Source organism: Hyla sarda, chromosome 1 (assembly GCF_029499605.1).
Source record: "Hyla sarda isolate aHylSar1 chromosome 1, aHylSar1.hap1, whole genome shotgun sequence".
NCBI lineage: Eukaryota > Metazoa > Chordata > Amphibia > Anura > Hylidae > Hyla > Hyla sarda.
Window position 1 is genome coordinate 66,643,294 of NC_079189.1, and position 12,921 is coordinate 66,656,214.

Genomic DNA, 12,921 nt, shown 5'->3' on the forward strand with positions numbered 1-12,921 from the left:
AGCTGAAGGTACACTTTTCCATAGAAAGAATGTGCCTCCAGCTGTTGCAAAACTACAAGTCCCAGCATGCCCATAAGGGCATGCTGGGAGTTGTGGTGGTCTGCCTCCTGCTGTTGCATAACTACAGCTCCCAGCATGCCCTTGTTGCATGCTGGGAGCTGTTGCTAAGCAACAGCAGGAGGCTGTCACTCACCTCCAACTGCTGCTCCAAGATGCCGCCGCACAGGTCAGTCCCTCGCCGCCACCGTCGCTCCTGGGGCCCCGATCCCAACAGGGACGCCGGGGATCGGGGTCCCCAGCACCGGGGGTCGTCTTCCCGCACCCGCTCACGTCCTCCGGAAGAGGGGTGGAGCGGGTTGCGGGAGTGACACCCGCAGCAGGCGCCCTGATTGGTCGGCCGGTAATCCGGCCGACGAATCAGGGCGATCGTGAGGTGGCACCAGTGCCACCTCACTCCTGCAGACTCTGGCTGTTTTGGGCCGTCTCTGACAGCCCCGATCAGCCAGTAATTCCGGGTCATCGGGTCACTGGAGACCCGATTGACCCGGAATCCGCCGCAGATCGCTGGACAGAATTGTCCAGCGATCTGCGGCAATCGCCGACATGGGGGGACATAATGACCCCCCTGGGCGATATGCCGGGATGCCTGCTGAACGATTTCAGCAGGCATCCGGCTCCGGCTAGCGGTGGGGGCCGGAAATGCTCAGGGCGTATCCATACGCCCTCGGTCCTTAAGGACTTAAGGACTTGGAAACGGGGGCGTATGGATACGCCCTATGTCCTTAAGGGGTTAATACATTTTAACTGGCTTATTTTGTTTCAGTGTTAAAGGGGTATCCCAGGATTTTTTTTATTTGACTATGCTATAGGGGCTGTGAATTTAGTGTAGTTCATAATATAGTGTCTGTACCTGTATTTCATGGTAATCTCACAATTCTTCTGGGATTTTTTTCCCCCCTATGTTTATTTTTAACGGTCCTCTCAGGTTTTCCCAGGTTGCAGTGCATCCCGAGATATTAAATCACTAGTCAGGTGATGAAAGGGGACCTATCTTTACTTCAATGGGTGGAGCGACCACTGGGTGGGAGGGAGATAATGCTGCAAGGAATTGTAGTTTTTCAACAGCTGGAGGCTCCCTGCTTAGAAAACACTAGTCTATTGCATGGGAAGGAGTACAGTTGTGTTTCAATGGAGGGAGGGAGAAAAGTGACCTCACACTTACAAACAAGGAATCATGGGACCTGCGGCCGGACCCCTCGCGATCAGACACTAATCCCCTATCCTGGATCTCTTGCCCGGTAAACCAGTAATCTGCATGCATGGAGCGATCTCCGCTTGGTGCGGGATTACGGGTGATCCGAAGCTGTGGCCGACATGTTCCCTCCATATATCTCTAAGGGAGATACCCAAACGCTGTATCTTTGTTTCTTCCATAGACATGAATGGAGAGGGTGTGATGACCATGGCCGCCCGAAGCCTAGCACAGCCGGCATTCTGAACATAAAGGTTCAGAACGCAGTGGTGCCGGGCCGGAGATCCTGGGGGTCCCAGCGGTCAGTCCCACAAGATCAAACATCTTATTACCTATCCTTTGGATAGGAGATAAGAAGTCTAGGACTGGTGTACCCCTTTAAACCAAACATGCTACAAGCATTTGACTTGTCGAACTTCAATTCTACTTATCCTTAATGTAATATATACTGTATGTATAAAATATCAGGCAATAGCACTGACAAAATAAAAGTGTATATTTCATCAAGCATAAACAAAACGAATGCAGAAAACATGAACTGTGCAAAAAGCGCAGGTGGAAGGGGTATTGATTAAGATATCAGGGTACAATATAGGAAGATAAATAAAAGGTGATGGTGATTATTTAAGGTGGGTGGGGCTTCCTGACCTCCGGATGGGGTGGTGGGGGGGTAGGGGGGGTTACACAGTGTTTACACAAATGTGATTGTTTTGAATTATTTGATTCGCTCTGTTTTTTGGTATGTGTGAAAATAAAATAAAAATAACATGCAAAAAAAAGTGCACGTGGTATTGAATTTTTGCAGCATTTTTTTCTTATTTTATGTTTTTGGCTCAAATACCGTATATACTCGAGTATAAGCCGACCCGAATATAAGCCGAGGCCCCTAATTTCACCCCAAAATCCCAGGAAAAGTAATTGACTCGAGTATAAGCCTAGGGTGGGAAATACATCATCCCCCCCCCCTGTCATCATCCAGACCCCCGTCATTAACACCCTCATCATTATCACCCTGTCATCATCCCCCCCTTCATCATCACCGCCTGTCATCATCCCCCCTTCATCATCACCGCCTGTCATCATCCCACACCCCCCTTCATCATCCCCTTGTCATCATCCCACATCCCCCCTTCATCATCCCATTGTCATCATCCCCTTGTCATCATCCCACACCCCCCTTCATCATCCCCTTGTCATCATCCCACACACCCCTTCATCATCCCCTTGTCATCATCCCCTTGTCATCATCCCCACCCCCCTTCATCATCCCCTTGTCATCATCCTCTTGTCATCATCCCACACCCCCCCTTCATCATCCCCCTGTCATCATCCCCTTGTCATAATCCCACCCCCCCTTCATCATCCCCTTGTCATCATCCCACACCCCCCTTCATCATCCCCTTGTCATATTCCCCCCCCCTTCATCATCCCCTTGTCATCATCACCACATGTCATCATCATCACCGCTTGTCAATGTCTTATACAGTGGTCTTCAACCTGCGGACCTCCAGATGTTTCAAAACTACAACTCCCAGCAAGCCCGGACAGCCGATGCCCGGGCTTGCTGGGAGTTGTAGTTTTGAAACCTCTGGAGGTCCGCAGGTTGAAGACCACTGCGGCCTTCGACATCATCCAGACCCCCCCCCCTCTCACCCCCTTTAGTTCTGTACTCACCTCCGCTCGGCGCTGGTCCGGTGCTGAAGGACTGTCCGGTGGGGAGGTCGTCTGGTGGGATAGTCGTTCCGGGCTGCCATCTTCATCGGGGGGCCTCTTCTCAGCGCTTCGGGCCCGGAATAGAGGCGTTGCCTTGACGATGACGCAGAGGGACGTTGGTAATGAACGTACCTCGTCGTCAAGACAACGTGACTATTCCGGGGCCGGGCCCGAAGCGCGAAGAAGAGGCCCCCCCCCCGGTGAAGATGGCAGCCCGGAACCACTATCCCACTGAACGACCTCCCCACCGGACAGTCCTGCAGCACCGGACCAGCGCACCCTAACGTCCCGCCGAGCGCAGGTGAGAGAACTAAAGGGGGTGAGAGGGGGGGTGGCTGGATGATGTCGAAGGCCGCAGTGGTCTTCAACCTGCGGACCTCCAGAGGTTTCAAAACTACAACTCCCAGCAAGCCCGGACAGCCGATGGCTGCCCGGGCTTGCTGGGAGTTGTAGTTTTTAAACCTCTGGAGGTCCGCAGGTTGAAGACCACTGAGGGCGGAGAGTTCACTCGAGTATAAGCCGAGGGGGTGTTTTCAGCACAAAAAATCGTGCTGAAAAACTCGGCTTATACTTGAGTATATACGGTAAACATTTTTCTACTATTTAATTAGTGTTGCTCGCGAATATTCTCAATGCTAATTTTATTCGCGAATATCACATATTCACGAATTTGCGAATATTCACGAATATAGCACTATATATTTGCAATTATGAATATTCGTTTTCATTTTTTTCAAAGTACACATCGCAGTGATCATCCCTCTCTGCTTCCAGCTTGTGTGGTGTAAAGAAGGCCATAATACTACTGTGTGAGACTGGCGACTTTTCGCTTATGCTTATTTTTTCACATGCTAATGTTTGCATACGCAAATTTTTCGCATACGTGAAAATAAAACACGAATAATATGAATATGCGAATTTAGCAAACATATGAAGAATATTCGTCCATATTTTCGCGAAATATCGCAAATTCGAATATGGCCTATGCCGCTCCACATTATTAATAAGTTGTATACTGTATATTTGCAGCATATCAAAGGTATAACATATATTAGCTCAGATATGAGTAGCAATGATATGACTGATCAGGCTAGGTTCAGCATTTGTCTTTATGTCATTTTATATGTCTACAAAAAACATTTTTTTTAAAGCAAGTGTGCAGCTCACCAGGAGCATGTATATTTGTATGCTATGTATTCTAGAACTCAGATAAATCACCAAAATCCTCAAATGAGAAAATACTAATTAAAGAAACAAATAGCATCATAATAAAACAATATCTGTCCTCTAGACACCCAATGTAATTACAATAAATGTCTCACAACAAACATCATAACATTATGAAATTACTTGAAATAGCATGATACAGAATAAAACTATTCATAATAACAAATAACAAAATTAAATTAAAATTGAAAAAAAAATTAAAAAATTTAAAAAATGCCCTTACATGTCGATTTTTTTTCTTTTTGCACTCTTGTTTTATGATTATTTTTATTGTGTATTGCTCTGCACTGTTAGAGATATTCATGTGACAATATTGTAATTACATTGGTTGTCTAGAGGGTGTCAAGTTTTGTTTTATTTTCTTTATTTATTGTCTTTTTACATGTGTTTTGTGAACACCAAGAAAAAAAAGAAAACAGAGTAAGAAATTCACTTCATGAAATGCAAGATGATGTGCAAAAAACATTTGTTATATATTTATATACATATATATATATATATATATATATATATATATACATATATATATGTATATATATATTTTTTTTTTTTTACACTTGTATATATTTATAAAAGAAGTGCTTGAGCACCACCCAGTGGTTTTTACTGGTATTTTATCGTACAAAAAAATGTTTTACTTTTACTTCTGCATTATATTAAAGTGAATCTGTCATCAATGTCACCTGCACTAACCTACTGGTACAGGCCGCTAGTGTCATGATAATGATACTTACCTATCCCCAATCCGTGTCCATTATGCTTCTTATCTGGGCTGAAGGCTTTGTTCATGGGTGGAGAGCCCAAGAGTATGCGGACATCACAGCTGCTGCTTTCCCACTTGGTTAGGCTGTGAGCAGGCTTGGGAAAGCGGCAGCGGTGACGTCAGTGCTCTCTGCTGCCACTTCTGTCTATGTCAGAAACTGTCTGGAGCAGAATAGGTTTGCTATGGGGATTTGCTTCTCCTCTGGTAAGTTCCTGACATGGACAGAGGTGGCAGCAGTGAGCACTGTGGCAATACTGGAAAGAACTACAAAACTTCCTCTGGAGCATATACCAGCTGATTAGTACTGGAAGGGTTAAGATTTTTTTAATTACAATTTGCAACTTTCTGGCACCAGTTTAAAAAACATTATTTTAAAACATTATAGGGGAGATTTATCAACACCTGTCCAGAGGAAAAGTTGCACAGTTGCCCATAGCAATCAATCATATCGCTTCTTTCAGTTTTAACAAGGCCTCTGCAGAATGAAAGAAGTGATCTGATTGGTTGCTATGGGCAACTGGGCATTTTGATAAATGATAAATCTCCCCTATGTTTCCTCCAGAATACCCCTTTATGGTCTATTCACACGTACAGAATTCTGCGCAGATTTGATGCGCAGGATTTTCCGCTGCAGATTTCAATGTAAACTAAATGACTGAACACAGCTTCTAATCCTGCGCATCAAATCTGCGCAGGATATTATACGTTTGAATAGACCCTTAAAGGGATACTCCGCTGGAAAACATTTTTTTTGTAAATCAACTGGTGTCAGAAAGTTAAACAGATTTGTAAATTACTTCTATTTAAAAATATTAATCCTTCCAGTACTTATCAGCAGTTAAATGCTCCACAGGAAATTCTTTTTTTTATTTTTTTATTTTTTTCCTTTCTGTTCTGAGCACAGTGCTCTCTGCTGACACCTCTGTCCATTTTAGGAGCTGTCCAGAGTAGATGTAAATCCCCATAGCAAACTTCTCCTGCTCTGGACAGTTCCTGACATGGACAGAGGTGTCAGCAGAGAGCACTGTGGTCAGAACAGAAAGGAAAGAACTTCCTGTGGCTCATAGAGCAGCTGATAAGTACTGGAAGGATTAATATGTTTTAATAGAAGTAATTTACAAATCTGTTTAACTTTCTGGCACCAGTTGATTTAAAAAAAATGTTTTTCAGTGGAGTACCCCTTTAAGGATTATATATGGAAATAAATAGACAAGTTGATGAAAGCAAACGACACTTGACATTTTGTCAGAATTATAATATCACAATTTATTTGTCGTTCTCGAAAACTGTTCCATTTCTGAGCACACAATGTTCCGGCGCCGCATTGTAAATACCTTCGCAAAGTCTCTGCAAGTGAAATATGATTGGCAATTACCACTTAATGTCATAATGTTCACAGATTGGCACAGTGTGCTTGTGTTGCTTGGTGACAGCAGGAATTCTTTAACCTTTTCAATTACCCCAGTTACGGCTGTCAATTAGGTCTTCAAGTACAGTATCTGTGTTGTATTATGTGAACTTATTCTGAGTCATTCGCTATATAAGTCATTTTTCGGCTTCTTTAGGGCTCCGCGGCAACTCGGTATCGCCTGCGAGCCACAGTAAAGTCAATTATTAAAAAAATAACACCTCTGGAACAATGACAAAAATCTAAGATTTTATAGTGGGTACCTTATTATAAGTGTATAGTTACATTCTTATGAATAACTTTTACTGTAACTACAATGATGGTCTAAAACAGTGTTTCTCCAGCTGTTGCAAAACTACAACTCCCAGCATGCTGGGAGTTGTAGTTTTGCAACTGCTGGAGAGGAGACACTGCTCAGAAAACACTGGTGAAAATAAATAAATATATATCTATCAATCTATCTCTATCTATCTATCAAAGCAGAAGGAGAGCAGCACATCCCCAATGTAAAGTGCACGGGTGCCGTCAGCGTAGGGCCCAGGTTCAGGGATCCATAAAATAGTAGCAAATAGGCAGCAGCAACTCCATAAAGTGCAAAAAAGTGGATTTTATTCACACAACGTGAGGCGACGTTTCGGTTTGCTCACCAAACCATTTTCAAGCCTTGAAAATGGTTTGGTGAGCAAACCGAAACGTCGCCTCACGTTGTGTAAATAAAATCCACTTTTTTGCACTTTATGGAGTTGCTGCTGCCTATTTGCTACTATCTATCTATATCTCTCTATCTATCTATCTATCTATCATGTGTCTCATATATATCTATCTATCTATCTATCTCTCTCTCTCTCTATCTATCTATATCTCTATCTATCTATATCTCTCTATCTATCTATATCTCTCTATCTCTCTCTCTCTCTCTCTCTCTCTCTCTCTCTCTCTCTCTCTCTCTCTCTCTCTCTCTCTATCTATTTATCTATCTATTTGGGTTTAACATGGTGACCCTGACCAGGAACCAGACGACGACTTGCACTGAATAGATTGTATACACCTGCCGTGGTTGTGCTGCTTTTTGGACTTTCTTTTTCTTTATCTATCAATAAAAAAAAATAAAAAAAAAATATATATATATACTTCTTCCAAGCAAGGGCTGTATGTTCACAAGGCCTTTTGGGGTACCTACATTTTGACAGCCAGAACAGCACAGCGTGAAGCATTATTCCGTGTGTCAAAATGACAAATCCTATTATAGGTCAATTTGAAACCAGAGGTACTTGTATATATAGAACTTGTGGGGGGTTTAGTTTTAGTTCCAGTGTCCAGGAATAACATTTTAATCAGAATTATGTGCTCAAACTCTTCAACTCCATAGCAGCTGGAGGTCTGTTTTCCTGTTATAGAGTTCCAAATCCCCTGCAAAACATAGATTTAAAAAAACATTCTGGGGATTGATTTTTTTCTGCTTATATAGTGGCTATTAGATAATAGTCTGGAGGTTCTTGTGTATGCCTTGTTCTTCCCTGTTTTATCTGATGTGGCAGGCATGGGGTTTCAGCCCTCTTGATTCAATTTCAAAACAGAAATGATTTTCTCTTGCAGCCTACTTTTCCTATAAATCCTCAACTTTGCAGAGAGAGGGGGTAGAATGTCATCACTGCAATTCTCCTAATGAGACCAACCTAATTACCTGGCTAGGCCCAGCATCTGGGTTAGCAACTGGCTCAGTGATAGCAGTGGCGTTGCGACCCAGGTGCGGAGCGCAACGGGTGACACCAGCCTGGAGGGGTGACACCACGGCCGGCAGCACCCCCCAGTCCTCATCTGAACACGTCCGCCAGCACCAACACCCCTTTTATATATATATATAAAAGAGAAGACCTGACTCACTGATTCATCAACGCCCAGCCTAAACCCTTGGACCTAGAAAGCTGAATTTTTTCACAGGTATTGTTTTTAAGACGTAGACGAGGAATAAGAAAGGATTTTTTGAAATTCAACCCTTAAGGGGGTGAAAAAGGGGTTGAAAGTTTGTATGGAAGTCCGTCATTTTTGAAGCTAGAAGCATGAAACTTAGTTTTTAGGCTAACAATTAGAGATGAAGAAACACGTGTTTTAACGTTTTATTAAAATTCCACCCATGAAGGGGTAAAACGGGGGTTGAAACAGGAGGGTTATGAAGCGAGCTCAGGAGGGTTATGAAGCGAGCTCAGGAGCTGAGCTTGCATCATACCCGCACGGTCCCAGCTGCTATCAGCAGCCAGGACCCATGGCTAATGCTGGACATCGCCGTTCCAGCAGATGTCCGGCATTAACTCTTTAGACGCGGCGATCAAAGTTGAAATAATTCAGGTTGTTTGGATGCCCGTAGACTTTACCCAGAGCGGCCTTATCACTATAGGATGTTAAAAAGTTGATCTATCTTACCCCAAATTTAACGCGAGCGAAGCCACGGGCAAAAGCTAGTAAATGATATGGGAGGATTACAGAATCAAGACAGGTTATCAGGCTTAGGGTTATTTATTTTAGAGAAAAGACATCTTAGGGAAAATCTGATCACAATGTATAAATATATGATTGGACAGTACAAAGATCTTTATAAGGATCTTTTTATACCTAAGTAAGTAACCATGACAAATAGGGCATCTTCTACATCTAGAGGAAAGAAGGTTTCACCATCATCAAAGACAGGGATTCTTTACTGTAAGAGCAGTAGGACTATGGAACTCTCTGCCACATGATGTTGTGATGTCTGACTGAATAAATAAGGTCAAGGGGGGCCTGGATGTTTTTCTGGAAGAAGATATTATTAAGAATTATGGATACTAGATTTATGGGGATAGAACGTTGATCTATATTTCACATAGAATGATGGTAATAGTAATAATGATTATCACACATCTGCCACATAAACATATGGACCACTGTCAGAGATGTAGTTCTATTAAAAAAACAGAGAAGGAGCGCTCCATGGTGTAATATCGCCAAATCAAAGAAAGACTCTAGATGATAGTAGCGCTTACCAGAACAAGTTGTGCATGGGCCAGCACAACTTGGGTGAGGGTATGTAACAATGGTCCACTGCTGCCGTGCCACCGGTGTAGCAATTGCAAGACAAAAACCTCCAAGGAAAGTGGACTTCAGGCGCTGAAGGACCAGACAATGTGGAGACAGTATAACATTTATTCCCAGTATGCAACGCGTTTCGCGCATGTGCGCTTCATCAGGCAGAATGATGCCTGATGAAGCGCACATGCGCGAAACGCGTTGCATACTGGGAATAAACGTTTTACTGTCTCCACATTGGCTGGTCCTTCAGTGCCTGAAGTCCACTTTCCTTGGAGGTTTTTGTCTTGTAGTTCTATTAAATCATTGTCAGAGCTCAGAGGTGAAAAAGAAAATAGGGAACTACCTGTTGTCCAGATGCGTTTTCTGAGAATGTCTGAGATCCATCTAATGAAGAGGTTTGAGAGGAATGACAGTCACATTCACATCTGAAACGAAGAAAAATCTTAAGCCTGTATTTATTCTCACAATCTACATACTGTAAGAAATTACCTTTACAAAGCATAGACTATCACAGAAGAAACTCAGGAATCGATAATACATAAAGCTATATCAACAACAAGTCACAGAAAAGTGGAGAATAAGCTCTATTAAAACGTAAAAAGGTTCAATTGAATGCGTGTAAAATAAATTATCCTCCAGTACAAAAATATGTAAACCAGTACCGCCTCGATACCATTTATCAAGACCAACAACAATGATTATCAACAATCTACAGGTGTGGGAAACCACACGACAAATTGTGAATGTACCCCAATTAAAAATAACTTGTGACAAGCGTGATCACATATAAAAATAATTTTATTGAAATATATAGTATAAAAATGCATTTATATATATATATATATATATATATATATATATATATATATATATACAGTGGTCTCTCAACATACGATGGTACTTCGTTCCAAACGGACCATCGTTTGTTGAAACCATCGTATGTTGAGGGATCCGTGCAATGTAAAGTATAGGACAGTGGTCTACAACCTGCGGACCTCCAGATGTTGCAAAACTACAACACCCAGCATGCCCGGACAGCCAACGGCTGTCCGGGCATGCTGGGAGTTGTAGTTTTGCAACATCTGGAGGTCTGCAGGTTGAAGACCACTGGTATAGGAAGTTGTACTCACGTGTCCCCACCGCTCCAGACCGTCACCGCTCGTCACCGCTGCCCTTGATGTCGCCCTCCATCACTGTCGCCACTTCCCGGGGTGTCCCTGACGTTCCGGCAAGGCCTCTGCTTCCCCGGCATCCTCGCTCTCCGTCGCCGCCATCACGCCGCTACGCACACCGCTCCTATTGGATGACGGGACGGCGTGCGCAGCGACGTGATGACGACGATGGAGAGCGCCAATGATGCAGGGGATCCCGAAGAGGACGCGCCGGACACGTAAGTGATTGTCAGCGGACCACACCGGGCACCGTAAATGGCTATCCGGTGGCAGCTGAAGCAGTCTGCGCTGCCGGTTAGCCGTTTATGCGATGGCCCCGACATACAAAAGCATCGTATGTTGATGCTGCCTTCAACATGCGATGGCCTCTGAGTGGCCATCACATGTTGAAATTATCGTATGACGGGGCCATCGTAAGTAGGTCGGGGGGTCACTGTATATGAAACCACAGAATCAATTCATAGGGGGTATATATAAGGATAAATAGTACAGATATAAAATAAAGGGTGGATACTGGGGTGAGAGAGCCTGTATACCAATGGAAGTGGGTAAAAAAAAGGTACATAAAAAGTCACAGTGCTGTTAGTGGGCTGCAATTCATACATATAGATAAATAAATGAATAAAAAGGGTTGCATGCACGAAGACAGGACAGGGGGGGGGGGAGTTGTGTTATGTGTCTGTACACAAACAAAGTGTGCAATACATGTAGGGATTACACACCACACAGTGGCTAGTGATGACAAAAAATAATGAATAAATGAAAAATAAAATAAAGACAAATTAAGCACAGCACTCTAGTGAATTACATAAAAAAAAGTGCAGAAATACCGTGCAAATGTGACAAGCGATGACGTGAACATGCAACCCAGAAAGAGATGGATACTGCCTGGGTGACCCAGTATAGTGCTAGCAGCAAGTAATAACAAGCAGCAGGCAGGTAGCAGCAATGAGATGGATAGCAGCAAGTAGGTAGCAGCAGAATTAAATAGTGACTAGCAGCAGACAATGGTATAGAAAGAAGAGAGCTTGGTATAAGTTGGCACAGGACTCACCCCAGTCCACCTCCACAACCGGGTTGCATGTTCACGTCCTCGCTTGTCAAATTTGCACGGTATTTCTGCACTTTTTTATGTAATTCACTAGAGTGCTGTGCTTAATTTGTCTTTATTTTATTTTTTGTTTATTCATTATTTTTTGTCATCACTAGCCACTGTGTGGTGTGTAATCCAGGGGATTGCACACTTTGTTTGTGTACAGACACAGAACACAACTTCCTCCCCCCCCCCCCCCCCCCCCGCCTGTCTTCATGCTTGCAACCCTTTTTATTCATTTATTTATCTATATGTATGAATTGCAGCCCACTAACAGCACTGTGACTTTTTATGTACCTTTTTTTTACCCACTTCCATTGGTATACAGGCCCTCTCACCCCAGTATCCACCCTAAATTTAATATTTTATATCTGTACTTTTTATCCTTATATATACCCCATATTAATTGATGCATTTTTATACTATATATTTCAATAAAATTATTTTTATATGTGATCACGCTTGTCACAAGTTATTTTTTATTGGGGTACATTCACAATTTGTCGTGTGGTTTCCCACACCTGTAGATTGTTGTTATAGTTGCTCTTTTAGTGGGAAAAAAAAAAACCCTATCTATAAATCATTTTACCTTATTTGAGCCCTTGAGGAAAGTTTCTTTTGGTTACAATAATGATTATCACTGTTTGGATGATGGTAGAAAATTAGTTTAGGGGCTGAGCAAATAAGGTCCCTCATAAATCTCTCCAAACAGTACACATGACATCCTGCTGCATGAAACAATAAACAAGAATTTGTTCCAAAATGTCCCAACGCGTTTCCTTCCTAGCAAAATATTACAATCAAGATAACAGGGTTCCTTAGGGGACTAATATAAGCAGAATACAAAATTACAAGATATGGCTACATAAATATAAATAAACACCGAGGTTAATGATAGCCAGGTCCACGATGGGACAACTCACTCGGAACCAGGATATAGTGCAAGATGTGCCAGGATGACGGAGAGAAGTCCAGGTAGATGCCGGGATATTCCCATCTCCACTGGATTTACCATAAATGTCTGATAGATGAGGGTCCCAACTCTGAGATCCGCAACTATTGTGTCTCAAGAACAAGAACCCTTGTTCAGAATCCATATCTTGTTTATTTTCTATACAATAAAAACTGCAGCCTATTTATATTGATGCAGTGTATTATTTCCACGCCTAAAGGAAATGTATCACCAAAATTATTTTCACCCGATTAAAGCCAAATACTGAAGCACATTCT

General features: G+C 42.8%; 1 protein-coding gene across 3 annotated transcripts in view; it reads right to left on the minus strand.

Moving 5' to 3' along the window:
• FAM184B (family with sequence similarity 184 member B) overlaps nt 1-12,921 on the minus strand; it is a 101,284-nt gene that overhangs the window by 25,082 nt on the left and 63,281 nt on the right. For all 3 annotated transcript variants that reach the window (XM_056555314.1, XM_056555322.1, XM_056555331.1), the window contains exon 8: nt 9,770-9,851. In XM_056555314.1, coding sequence (XP_056411289.1) covers nt 9,770-9,851 — 82 coding nt within the window. The remainder of the gene's footprint in view (nt 1-9,769; nt 9,852-12,921) is intronic.